The sequence below is a fragment of the Daldinia childiae genome (genome assembly GCF_008694065.1).
Source record: "Daldinia childiae strain JS-1345 chromosome Unknown Scaffold3, whole genome shotgun sequence".
Classification (NCBI taxonomy): domain Eukaryota; kingdom Fungi; phylum Ascomycota; class Sordariomycetes; order Xylariales; family Hypoxylaceae; genus Daldinia; species Daldinia childiae.
In genome coordinates, this window is record NW_022984644.1 from 1,714,777 (window position 1) to 1,728,248 (window position 13,472).

General features: G+C 47.0%; 4 protein-coding genes across 5 annotated transcripts; 2 read left to right on the forward strand and 2 right to left on the reverse strand.

Moving 5' to 3' along the window:
• Positions 1-1,574: 1,574 nt before the first annotated feature.
• GL218_03188 (Protein VAC14 like protein) lies at positions 1,575-4,817 on the forward strand (the record flags this gene model as incomplete). Its single annotated transcript, XM_033579737.1, has 8 exons — positions 1,575-1,642; positions 1,707-1,869; positions 1,950-2,117; positions 2,183-2,855; positions 2,907-3,787; positions 3,845-3,963; positions 4,025-4,104; positions 4,171-4,817. The coding sequence occupies 8 exons, from the start codon at positions 1,575-1,577 to the stop codon at positions 4,815-4,817; spliced, it is 2,799 nt and encodes a 932-aa protein (XP_033436420.1).
• A 313-nt stretch (positions 4,818-5,130) lies between these two features.
• GL218_03189 (uncharacterized protein) lies at positions 5,131-6,252 on the reverse strand (the record flags this gene model as incomplete). The annotated part of the gene is made up of 1 exon (XM_033579738.1): positions 5,131-6,252. One exon carries the CDS (start codon positions 6,250-6,252, stop codon positions 5,131-5,133), a length of 1,122 nt encoding a protein of 373 aa, XP_033436421.1.
• Positions 6,253-6,920: 668 nt separating this feature from the next.
• On the forward strand, positions 6,921-8,543 carry GL218_03190 (DnaJ like protein subfamily C member 3; the record flags this gene model as incomplete). Of its 2 annotated transcripts, XM_033579739.1 has the most annotated exons (2): positions 6,921-7,910; positions 7,968-8,543. In XM_033579739.1, the coding sequence occupies 2 exons, from the start codon at positions 6,921-6,923 to the stop codon at positions 8,541-8,543; spliced, it is 1,566 nt and encodes a 521-aa protein (XP_033437140.1). The 2 variants fall into 2 exon arrangements, with proteins under 2 accessions (XP_033437140.1, XP_033437139.1); XM_033579740.1 differs by lacking the exon at positions 7,968-8,543 and having other exon boundaries at positions 6,921-7,937.
• A 1,978-nt stretch (positions 8,544-10,521) lies between these two features.
• On the reverse strand, positions 10,522-11,925 carry GL218_03191 (putative mitochondrial carrier C8C9.12c; the record flags this gene model as incomplete). The annotated part of the gene is made up of 8 exons (XM_033579741.1): positions 10,522-10,573; positions 10,630-11,101; positions 11,158-11,214; positions 11,294-11,386; positions 11,441-11,576; positions 11,636-11,671; positions 11,730-11,799; positions 11,888-11,925. The coding sequence occupies 8 exons, from the start codon at positions 11,923-11,925 to the stop codon at positions 10,522-10,524; spliced, it is 954 nt and encodes a 317-aa protein (XP_033437138.1).
• Between the last annotated feature and the right edge of the window lie 1,547 nt (positions 11,926-13,472).

Here is a 13,472-nt window from a genome sequence, read left to right on the forward strand (position 1 = left end):
AATTACCGATTCACATATCACTTGATCCACCCGGCACGCGGGGACGCGTGAAAAGAGCGAGAATCCGGTCGAAACCCGCGAATAAAAGGCTCGTATCCGCGGGTAGCCGATGGTATTGTTGTGGCTGTGGCTGTAGCGGTTAAAGGAGAAAACTCTCGCATTGGCCGGACCGTAAGATGGCTCGCTACCTATACCGTCGGGACCCTCGGTATGTTATGCGGTATGTTATGCACGCAAACAGAAGCCCATGTTTGACTATCGACTGAATGTCCCCCGGCGAATAGCCGACGAAATATACACCCTGTGAAGCCAACAGAAGCCAACATAGGTAGATTTGAAAAGATCGAACGACTTCTTGACTCCCAACGATTGAGGTTGATTTAGGCATTTGTTTGCACGGCCGGGCTACTTCGGCATGCTGGTATTCCACCCTCCCCTCCTTAATTCATCGTCGATAATGCGTTTTGAGTGCTTTGACGCTTACGATGATATCACTGCTTATACATATGCTTCGGCCGTACTGTGTCCGGAGACTTTGGGGAATATAACTTATAACTTGGTGAAGGCCGGAGTTATATACCTTGAGTACTTCACATATAAAATCATGAGGAGAAATATAGAAAAGCTAAGCGGTAATTCTGGCTTTTACAGCTGTAATAAATAACATAGAGTATTATCGTATATTATTTAAAAGGTTGGAATGAAATCAGTTAGATGTTTTATTGGCTTGCTCTCCCATGTTTTCAAATAAAGTTGATGATTGGAAGTGCGTACTTCTAAATCAAACAGTTCGGTTTTGGTAAGATTTCAATTCAAGCCGCGCCATGCGCCTGAATCTCGCCTGAATCTCGCCGTTGTCATAGGTTAACCTTAACAGCGCCTTAGGTGTTGCAATTGGTGTCTTAATGTGAACGCTGCAATAGATCCAACGTTCGTAGCTTCGAGCTTGTCCCAGCGCACTGGCTTGGGGATCTTGGCGCAGACGCCACATCTCGCTGATAAGCAAGTACTTCTGAGCAACTTCTCTAACGTTCTGCTTATGCTCTTGTTAGAATTCGGTACCTTCTTTAGAGATAAGGTTCAGCCTCGTTAACCTTTAACGGTCAGCTGGTTAGTGCTGCCCCCCCCCCTTCCTCCCCCGCTAAACTTTAATCCTTGCATAAAAGTGCAGCAAGTACCCATACATGAGAACTCCCCCATACATTTTACTTGGTACACCTACATCATTGATGATTTATCCCCCTCAGCCTTGTCATCTCCTCCCAATCCCAATACCAAACATTTACCCCCCTCTAACTCTTAAACTGTTAGGTTAGTTACCGAGTACAACAAGTCCTAATACTTTGATAAAATATTCAGACACTTGTAATCCGACTTGCAGCCTTTCTGTCCTTCTTTTTTTCTATTAACTCCATTGTCACCTGTCCATTGTCCATTTATCCAACCACTTGAATTTGAATAATCAATCAGATATTCTATCCAGCGTCATTGATGAACCACCCAACCACATTATTCGCGTACCGACACGGCACGGCATGGTAACGTGACCTGCGTGCTGAGACGAAGACGCAGCGATGGAACCTAACGTCCAGCGCCTTCTTAACGATAAGCTCTACGATAAGAGGAAGACTGGTGCTCTTGAGTATGCTTCATATTCCCTTCAACTTGTAGATGCTATCGAAATGAGATTATTAACCTAAATATAGACTCGAACGCTCTATTCGAGAGCTGGTAACGACCAAGGACTACAAGAGGGTTAAGGATATCCTTGAGCAGTTGTGTAACGAATACGCTTATGCTGTCCATCAACCTCATGCACGAAATGGAGGCTTGATTGGCTTGGCTGCTGCTGCCATAGCCCTCGGTTCAGTATGTTTTTTTTTCTCTCGTCCCGTGATTTTCGGGACGCTTTTTCTTGTCTCTCTTGATCCTATCTAACCTGTTTTAAGGAACTGCCGAGATATCTCGAGGTTATCGTGCCGCCTGTTCTAGCTTGTTTCACCGACCAAGATGCTCGTGTTCGGTATTATGCTTGCGAGTCAATGTATAATATTGCCAAGGTTGCTAAAGGCGAGATTTTGAAATATTTCAACCACATATTTGATGCTTTATGCAAGGTAATTCGATGCTTCTATCTGAGAACTCTTTTCGTTTGGCCTGACACCTATTCTTTCTACAACAGCTAGGTGCAGACTCAGAACTTTCTGTGAAAAACGGCGCCGAACTTCTCGACCGTCTAATCAAGGATATTGTCTCCGAGTCAGCGGCTACTTACGTGTCCGTGCTCGAGAGTGAACCTCCCCCGCCTTATGATGCGAAGGACTCTGAGCAGAGCGCTTCCCCTAATTCGAACCTCCCAACAGCTTTCTCACTCCCGGATTTTATCCCTCTCCTAAAGGAACGGATATGGGTTATGAACCCGTTTACTAGAACGTTCCTTGTTGGTTGGATTACTCTACTCGACTCTATTCCGGATCTCGAACTGGTTACGTACCTGCCCGAGTTTCTAGGTGGCTTGCTCAAGTTTCTCAGTGGCAACAATGCCGACGTTCATGCGGCAACACAGGCTTGTCTAGATAAGTTCTTGAACGAAATCAAGAGAATTTCCCGAGTGAAGAAGGGTATCGCCGAGAGTAGAAAGTCGAAGGGGGATGGAAAGAGGAAGCGGGAGGACTCTGTCGACAGCGGTAGTATGCGTCTGGCAGCGGATGACGCTGAGGAAGCAGGCTCTACTACGGCTAACGAGGATGATGATGAAGTCAGCAGCGAGGATGACTGGATTCCGGGACAAGATGTGCAGATTAACTATAAGGCCATCCTTGAGATCCTCACTGCGACCCTTGATTCCCCCTTGGGTAAATTCTCTTGGCTCGGTGATATGATTATGAATACTAATATTGCGATAGAGGAAGACAGCCTTCTAGAAAGCCTACGATGGATAGTATCGTTTCTAGATATCTGCCCTGAAGAAGTCTTACCATTTACTCCTAAAATATTAGCCCACCTCCTCCCAGCAATGGCCAGCGGGGTCGAGCCCATTCGACAGGCTGCGACAAGAGTGAATACATCACTTATGGAATACGTTGTCTCTCTTACAGACGAAAATGAAGTAGCCCCGGGTCAATCGACGTCACGACTATCTGCACCTACTGCTGACCGCGCAGAAGGAGCATCTAGTACACGCGCCTCTTTGTCGAGCAATCGCGAAACGGATCTACGCAGTCCCACACCAGCTCAAAACCGCAGGGCACCAACCCCTGCCCAACCATCTCAGCTTCAGCCAGACTTGGATTATGCTGCAGCAGTTAATTCTCTCACATTACTATTTTTGAATGACCACGAAGCAACCCGCGTTGCTGCATTAACTTGGCTCATCATGTTGCACCGAAAAGCACCTAGGAAAATTGTCGCTTTTAACGATGGAACATTCCCTGCCCTCCTCAAGACGCTCTCAGACCCGGCAGAAGCTGTTGTTACTAAGGACTTACAGTTGTTATCTCAAATATCTAGAAACAGCGAAGACGACTACTTTTCTAATTTTATGGTCAGTCTTCTGCAACTTTTCTCTACTGATAGAAAGCTATTAGAGACTAGAGGAAACCTGATCATACGCCAATTATGTATGACTCTAAGCCCCGAGAGGATATACCGTACTCTAGCCGAAACGATCGAGAAGGAAGAGGATGTTGAGTTTGCCAGCATAATGGTGCAGAATCTCAACAATAACCTAATCACGGCGCCGGAATTAGCCGACTTGAGGAAACGGTTACGGAACCTAGAGACGAAGGTAACTCTATTTAACCACCTAGTAACTTGGGCTGGGCCATACTGACTATTACTACAGGAGGGTCAAGTGTTCTTCGTCGCCTTATTTCGTTCCTGGTGTTATAACGCCGTTGCAACCTTCTCCTTATGTCTACTCGCTCAGGCATACGAAGCTGCGTACAATCTCTTACAAATTTTGTGAGTATTGTAAAAAGGGGGAAACATAATAATTACTGGACAATCTACTAATAGATACAAGTGCGGAGCTAGAGATGACAGTCCACATTCTTATCCAGATCGACAAGCTTGTCCAACTGATTGAGTCTCCCGTCTTCACATGTGAGTTACCTAATGTTCATCTTACTCTTGACTACATATGTTAACAAGTTATTGTCGGACTACCAGATCTGCGACTCCAACTTCTCGAACCTGAGAAGTATCCATACCTTTATAAATGTCTTTACGGAATTTTGATGCTTTTGCCGCAGTCTTCTGCTTTTGCGGCTCTCAAGAATAGGTTGAACAGCGTAAGCGCAATAGGATACTTGCAGATCGGGCCTCGACCGTATGTACCCTATCTCACTAGTCCTTTGACAACCCCCTGGCAAGGTTCAGTGGCCGAAGCCGTCTCCTCTTACCAAAGCCACCACCCTCGCTCCCAAAGCGTCCATGACACTTATTCTTCATGCGTTCTTAGTCCTGCCACTACACCTAGCGCTTCAAATTATGACCGCCCAAACAGGTTGGGGAAGGGCCGCGAAGACAATACGATACGGTGGGACCAGCTCTTGGAAAAATTCAGGAGCGTGCAAGAGAAGGCGAGACGAGCACAAAGGATGCTGGATGGTAGCAACCTCGACGACGGTCTAGACTTCGGCGGATTACGTATCACAGAACGAGAGCCCCCACGGCCTGTGCCGGCCCCGGCCGTACCACCGAAAGATTCGACGCCGCCCGCAGCGCCGCCGCCAAAGCGTTCGGGATTAGGGAAACAGTTTGGACGACTGGGCGCGTCCGTTTCGGGCAGGGGGAAACGATCGCAGCCCCAATAGAAGTGAAGTTGGTTATATCGTCGGGTTTTGCAGTCATCCATCTACGTCATCGTAGAGAGTGTGTTCTACTTACTATAAGGAAGATGGTTTTTGAAGAAGCGATTCGTTCTAGGTAGATTATTATGTCTTGTACCGAGTACTGTTATCATATGATTGTGTACAGCGAGGATAACTGAGAGTTCGAATAGATAAGTAATAATTAATGGCGTTTTTATGCGCATATTGGATTGCATTATATACTAAGATAAGTATTCCTGCAGCTGTTTTGAGGCTGGCTTGAGGATAGTATAATGATAGTATAATCTAATTTATTCTAGTCTAGTCTAGGCCTCCTCCTACTCTTCACCGGGCTCTCTCGTTCAACTAATTTCTCGAAGTCCTCATCACGCCGCTCCGTCGCGTTCCGGAGCTCGGCACGTAAAGCTTCTAGTTCAGCGCGGGCGGCGTCAATATCAGGGGGTAGGCCGGCGAAGGCGCGGACCTGCGCGTCGAGATCCTTCTTGCGGGATAGCAGGTCTAGGTATGCTTCTTCGTCGGCACGCACGTCGTCGACGGTTAGACTTGGGAGGCCGATGGTTTTTTCTAGGGAGTGGACTTGGTGAGTTAGATCGGGGAGGTGGCTGGATGTGCTCTTGACTAGGCGTTGCAGGGAGAGGTTTTGCTTCGGGAGAGTTGGGGGGAGTGTGAATATGCTGGTGCTGCTGCCGCCGTTCCCGCTGATGGTGCTGTCGTTATCGTTATGAGTATTGAGGCTAGAGTCGGTATTAGACTGTTGCAGCTCTGCGAGAAAGGTCTCGGCGCGGGCAGATTCCCGGTCTAAGTACCGCCGCAACAAGTCTACTCGCTCGATCCCGTCTTCTAGCTCGAATGCTCGGCCCTGCAGCTCGGCGAACTTGGACCCGAGGATTTCGGGGGTGGGGTACGCGACGCCTAGTTCGACGGCCATAGATGCCATGGCTTCGAGGGCTGTGGCGCCATCTTTGCTAAGGGAGGATTCGAGAGCGGAGAGGAGGTCTGTGGCTAGGATGTCGCCGTCGAGGGCTTCTTCTGCCTCTTCCGCTTCTGTTTCTCCCTGTTGCTGCTGCTGCTGCTGTTGTTTTTGCTGTTGTTTCCGAGCATCGATCCTCTCCCGCCGTTCCTCCCGCTCCTGTTCAATAGAGCGCACCTCTTCCAGCGCGGCCTCCTCAACTCGCGCGAGCTGCTCGCGGTGCTCATCGGCGGCTTCGTTCGCGGTGGCTAAGGCGAGCAAGGCTTTGAGGGTCTCGGGGTTGCGCTCGAAGGGGGGAGGTCTGGAGGCGCGGTTGGACGAGGAAGAGGAGTTGGCGAAAATGCTGCGCAGCCAAGTGTCGATGTAGGACCAGTCTTTTGCGGTGGAGGCGGCAGCGCGGGCGACGGATGGGGAAAATATTGCTTGGGAAGGGGGGACGTGGGACATTGCGAGGAAGTAGAAGTTTGTTTAGTTACATTTATATAATTAGATTGAGAAATGTGTTGAATTGGAAAATTGACTTTTCTTCTTTTTTTCTGGATATCGAATGAAGCTTCATATTTGGAGACGTCGACATGTACACGTCGAATACACGCGACGGGCAGGGATACATTGGGGATTGGTGGGGTAAAGTTGACCGGCTGCACTCCCGTCGGGTCCTATAGCCCCTCTTTCCTCTTTAGGAAATAGTTATTTGTGGCGCACGAGATCGGTACGTAGTCCGCATTGACAATAAGATTCGCGCCCGGGTTTGTTCACGTTGCCTTTAAAAGGCAGTTAGAAGTGGCCAGGTTGTCCATGCAAGGATAATTTTGTTTAGCAAGTACTTATGGATAACAGCCTAAACTAATGAACCTTTTAGGTACTTAACTAACAGATAGTGCTAGATACGCGTAGTAGCCACTTGTTAATCTTTTGTATCTTGACCTTTTTAACCTTCATTAACTTCCACGTTTCTATATTTCTCCGTGTTTCTACTTCCTACTTCTTCGTTATCTCTTCCTGTAGTACTATACTATATACCTAATTCTTTTGCTCCGGAAAACAAAAACCTGACGGCGTCCGCGCCAACAGGCAATCTAAGTCTATTGTTTGTAATCGTCTATCGCGTCATCATGATTGTTCCTCTATCAGCCCTGGCTCTCGCAGCCACTGCGCTCACTTCTACCGGTCTCGTTCAAGCCCTCTCTGCTTCGGATATCCCCTCCGACACCCCTATCTCGACTCTCCTCTCTTCGGCGCAATCACACTTAACTAAGGGCGAAACAAACGAGGCCTTGACGTACTACGATGCCGCTGTCGCTCGCGATCCAAACGACTACTTAACGTACTTCAAACGGGCTACTACCTATCTCTCGCTTGGTCGCACGTCGCAGGCTACCTCGGACTTCAACAAGGTCTTACAACTAAAGCCGGACTTCGAAGGAGCGCATCTGCAACTAGGCAAGTTAAAGGCCAGAGGTGCTGATTGGGATGGAGCTATGGAACACTACCTCTTAGCCAAGCAGAAGCAAGGTTCCTCCGAATTCGAGAAGCTGGTCGAGGCGCAGGGTGCTGCTAAATTGGCAGAAGAAGCCGCGCAAAAGGGGAGCTGGGATGAATGTATAAGTCAGGCCAGCGATGCCATCCTCGTCGCAAACCGAGCACCTAATCTACGAGAACTACGCATCAAGTGTCGATTCGAGAAAGGAGAGGTCGAAGGTGCGATGGGCGACTTACAACATATCCTACAGATGAAAGCGGGCGACACTACTCCTCATCTACAGATCTCGGCTACCACATTTTACGGCTTAGGAGACATAGAACAGGGTATAGCGCAGATCAAGAAGTGTCTGCACTCTGATCCCGAGTCCAAGCCCTGCAAGAAGTTATTGAAGCAAGAAAAGAACATTGATAAGACGTTGGCAAAAGTCAACAAGGCTTTGGAGAGGAATCAGCCTATGACTGGCGTCAAACTGTTAGTGCCGTCTGGTGATGAACCAGGTCTGATCAACGAGGTGGAAGAGCAGATTAAGGAGCACAAGAAGGCTGGTATAATCCCGGAACTCGCTCCCAACGTGTTACTGGCTAGACTAGTCGAGACTGCTTGCCAGGCTTACTACGAGGTATTACTATTACCTACTCAGATTTGAGAAAACAACAAGTCACTAACTACTTTACAGGCAAATAGCAAGAAGGCCAGCACATATTGTCAAAAGTCTCTAACACTGGATGAGAATTCTTTATACGGTCTGTTACACAAAGCCAAGACGCAACTAGACGCCGATGATTTCGAGCCCTGCATCGCAACTCTGAAGAAAGCAGCAGAAGCCAGACCGGACAAGAATAACATCATCAACCCCCTAATGCAGAAAGCCCAGGTCGCTCTTAAGCGCAGCAAGACAAAAGATTACTACAAGGTCCTTGGCGTGTCGCACGACGCGGACGAACGACAGATTAAGTCGGCCTACCGGAAGCTCACCAAGATTCACCATCCGGACAAGGCGGCCAAGCAGGGTTTAAGCAAGGAGGAAGCGGAGAAGAAGATGGCATCGATCAACGAGGCGTATGAGGTGCTGAGCAACCCAGAGCTCCGTGAAAGATTCGATCGCGGCGACGACCCGAATTCTCACGAACAGCAAGGCAATCCATTCCAGCAGGGCCACCCATTCATGTACCAACAAGGCGGCGGCCAGCAGTTCCACTTCAAGTTTGGTTCAGGAGGCGGTGGCTTTCCGGGTGGTTTCCCATTCGGTTAAGAAAGGGTAAGGGGTTTTTAGCAACGAGAATAGAGAAGATGAAGATGAATACTAAGAATTCTTGCATGCACTGGCACTGGTACTGGCGGGTTGGAGTTTGTGGAGTTATTTTAGGTTTAAAGTTCGAAGTCGAGAGGACTAGGAGCAGGAACAAGGAAGTCGAGCAAAGTAAATATTCGTTTAGTCAAGGGAGCGGTCTAAGCCATGTTCTTGCTTGACTGTGCATATAGTAGTATAAGAGACGCGATTTTTCAACCTTGTGGCTGTAAGTGGATATGGTTGTGCTTTTTGAGTAATTATGAGACTTGTTCCTAGGTTAGTAGATATATGATATAAGACATGCGTGTCGTATATTTTGTAATTGCAATTGCTTTATTGGCAGGTAGGTGAATCCAGTTGTCCACTTAGATAGGTCATCGAGATGGCGATCTCGTCGATCTGTTTAGGTTATATTAATCAAATAGTAGCTAGGTAATTACATATGTATTTGGCTTGCATTACATTGTCTCCTTACGTGTGAATATACAAGTTATATGTGTGTATTTAGGCCGAGACCGTATTACGCGTGAGGCAAATGCAGTATCTCTCAGCCGGCACATCATGACGGAGCTGGAGTTTATGGACTCCGGTGAAGGACGGACTAGCCTGGCCCAGTAAATATACAAATGCATACTGACTCTTTTATTCAATTAGTTACTTTGACTACTAGAGTTATACATTACCGTTGGTGCTAATTTACTTTATTTACACTTCGTTATATAATATTGCCTCACATACAGATAGATAATTTACATACTTAGGTTAGGTAAGTAACTATACACATCCTTCGTCTCGGCATTAAGCTCTAAGGTTGCTTAGGAAACAAAGTAAGGCCTATGTATAAATAAGTGTATAGATCAAGTCTCAAGACTATTATATATAATCTCCCTTCCTACCTTCTAAGACCGGATCCAAGGGAGAGTACACCCTCGGCGACACATCGATACCTCGGATAAGTAGCACGGGATATCACATAACGATATCCACATCCATGAACAAACAGCCACTTACTCATCTAATCTGTCATAATAAAATTCAGATTCAGAGGTGGTTCAGGCGCCAGCATCAAGGGTGACATATCTGTATATCATAGCCACAACCGCGTGAAACCAACTTTGGTCTAGTCGAGCCTAAATCTGCAGTAGATCTTACCGCTGTTACTACCAGATTAATCAGATCTCCTTTTTCCCTATAGCGTAGCATGTGTGTATGTATGATGTGATTTCTATCCATCCATCTAGCACCGAGTATCGGTTATTAAATCGTTGCTCGGGCATCATAAGCGACGAAAAAAAGATTGTGGGAATAATAAAAAAATAGGGAACTTGAGTAGAACACCGGTCCTCTCGTAAAACTCCTACCAGTATCATTCATTTCGATCCTCTCTCCAACCTATGGGGCTGGGCCTACGAGGCATATGTCCGAAGACATTGGTACGAAAAAGCAAGTTGATATGTACATTTCGATTTCAGTGTCTACCCAGACACATAACTCCCCCTCCCCTCCTTTAACAACCCGCCCCCTCTCTCCACCCGTTTTTAGAAATTTTATTCCCGATTGCTCGTGAAATATCTTTTTGCGTCGTCGCCCGGAAAAGGTGGAAACCCTCCGAAGTCCACGGGAAACAGGAAACGACCCTACGCAAAACTCCAATGGATACAGGTAAATCCAGGAAACTAATCATCTTCGTTGCATTTCACATGACGCCTGCGGGGGATTCGGTGAGCCTATAGAATGAGGCTAATGTTTTCTTGTGTGACAGGGCACGTCAGCCCAAGCAGCCCAAGTCAGACAAATTTAGGATAACAGACTTCGCAGTCTCGGGCTCGGTCTTGTACCTCGGAGATATCCTGATGGCGGGAGGATCGGCAACAAAGGGAGCCGATTTGTGGAGTCTTCATGGATACCTCAAGAAAACAACACTGGATTGTTGCCTGACTCAACCCATCACGGACGATGACGATGACGCGTTCGTACGTATGAAGTATGCCCTGTAACACGATTATAAGTATAGACGACTTAGAGAATTGGACAAGGGTATACTTACTTGGAAGCTTCATAAGCCGACCAGCAGATAGCTGTGCTCGGCATTGTGGTGACTACTCTCGGCCGAACTCCTTTAAAGAACCCACGTAGACCCTCCCGTTGGTACATTAGCCTGCAGCCTGCCATGAATCCATTCACCGACCTAAGCTCCGGGTCGGAAGCTGTACCTCGGGTTTGTAGCATAGTTTTGATGACGTCCATTGGCGTAGTTAGAGCTGCTGCAAAACCTCCTGCAACGGCGCCTGCCATGCAATGCGTAAACGGATCGTACGTCTTGCTGGGATTCATTGTTGTAGATATAGATTCGTATGCGAGGAATTGGAGGGCCGTAAAGGGTACAGTCATAGATAAAGTAGTCGGATATGAGACGTAGAAGGCCGATAAACCTTCGGTTCTGTAAACGTATCGAGCGCAGTCTGTCATAGAGCGGTACATCTTGCTCGAATTTTGTATCTGCATACGTTGCTTGATCACTATGGCCAGGGTTAGATAGATACAACCAATTAGTGTCTTAAAGGCTCAACCATACCGTCAAAGGGATTCATAAGCGCATCACTGGCTATAGTTGCGCAAGCCCCACTTGTTGCTAGAAAAAGGGTAAAAGGGTAAAAGTTAGAGATGTATCGCCGAGGAAGAGTATCAAACTAGGGAGGTTAGTAGCATACCTGCTGCTAGTGGGTGGTGTACACCAGCTCGGTTACCACCCATAAGATGCTTAACAGCCTCATATGTCGCAAAGTAGACTGCGTGCGCAGGCCCTAATAGTCCAGGTGGTGAGAAATGAGCTATATCAGTCTCTTAGGAGAACCTACCAGCTCCGACGACAACACTTGACATCCCCCGCCATAACTTCAGTACACCCTCTCCACTTGCTATACGCATAGTACTCTGTATCATGCCTTTGTAGACTGCGTTCGCCCCCACCGGGTTAAGTATCTGCATTCGCGTCTATAATATCCCTAGTTAGTATTAAGCCGGATAGTCGGATAGGTTTGAACGTGACGAACCTTGATCGCGTCAATTGGGTACATAACTGTGTGTTCCTGGCATCCTGTTAGCAACCACGGGTTAAACCCGAAAGGTAAAAGTAATCGGGCTTACGGCAATACCGGCGAAAGCGCCAGCGACCATATTTTGGGCTAGGGAGAAATTAGGGGGCAGAGACTCATAGCTAATGGGGCAATCTAAGTCAGTATCCCGTGTACCTATGATATTGGCGTCTATCATTGAGTGATAGGCCTAAATAAGGGGAAACATACTCGTACTCCTCGGCGAGTTCGACCGCTGGCTGGGCCATTTTGGCCACAGCTTCAGAGCCTTCGCCGAAGGCCTTTGGTTGAAGAGCCAGGGTTGCGATTTAGCGAGGTCGGGAAGGAGTTGGCGATGTGCGAATGTGTAAAGTAGAAAAGCTCGCTGTTAGTATTGCCCTTCGAGAGAATTGAGTTATGGGGGGGAAGCCAATGCGAGATATTGCGGACCAGCGGACCGGCGACGATGAGGATGGCTAGGAACAAAGAAGTCACACAAAGAATGCGCAGGAATTCGTGTTTGCGAATAAGAAGTATAAAAGTGAGAGAGATATTCTCTCAGGTTTGTGTGCGCCAATTATTATGGTGATGTTAAGATGTGACAAGTTGCGAATTTGTGGAAAATCTTCCCGATTCAAATACGTAGGTGAACCCGGGGTTGGTTTATTGGTACTGGTAGATAAGGTAGCTGCAGCAGATGTATTGGACACAAAAATTGAATCTCAGTAGGTCTCAGCGCATTTCGGAGCCGGCTTTGACAGGGGTGCGTCGGACGCCGTGGCCTTCTCAAATCAACCCAGCCTTAATTAGGTCAAGTGCGGGCATGGCGGACCATCAGATAAGCCCCCCCCCATGAGGCTAAGGCTGAAGTTCCATTCCAGTTTTCTATGTGGCTTGTGCATTGTCTACAGGGGGTTACTAAGTACATAAAAAACGCATTCCTACTTCGTTATCAAACAAATCTTCCGAAATCAGATGCTTAAATTAAGATTCCGTTTCTCTTTTCATTTTTATATCCAGTATGCGTTCAGCAATGGAAACAATGCCAATATTTCAAGTATTCACCCAGGTCTTTAGCTTAGGTGAAGGCTGCTATATGTTCCTTTCACGTAGAATATATCCCGTCTCACCGTAACATTTAGCCATCCGTTTGCTTCTGTATAATTGTTACCCGCTTGCTAATGTCACACTCCATCCGACCCTGAAACTACCCAGGTCTACATTTACACAGTACCTTTTCTTCAGCTAATTAAAAGTATAGTTACGTGGTAGACACCTCGTTATGAGACTTAAGCACGTTTCTAACAAGGATTCCCTTCTCTCGGGGGTATTTGTTACCCAAGTAGAGGCGCCAGATAACCCCGACCCCATTACAACTATGAAAACAAACTGTCACGGGAGAATTTCACATGGGTTCTAGAACCCTTCCATATCGACATCCTCGTCAATCTTATATTGAACCCGATCGAGAGGTAGCTCTCATATCTGGCATGATGCAACTGTTAGATCTGGGGTATGCAGTCATATTCCCGATCGATCATACTATTATCGTACGATGGTAGACAGATTTAGTATGTTGTAGTTTTTCTTTCTTGGCATTTATGAAATACTATGTATTTAACTGCTTCCTCGGTGCTTTAAATGTAGCTCTTCCCTGTCTTCCATTTAAGCGCCGAGCTAGGCATATTCTATAATAACGCTCCTTGTAAGCCGAATCCGATTGTAATAACTCCGAGGTCAACGGATAGGTTATATAAAATTCTAATAAGTACGTCATTGACTACAACCACTACCCTGATTTTACTTTATACTATTT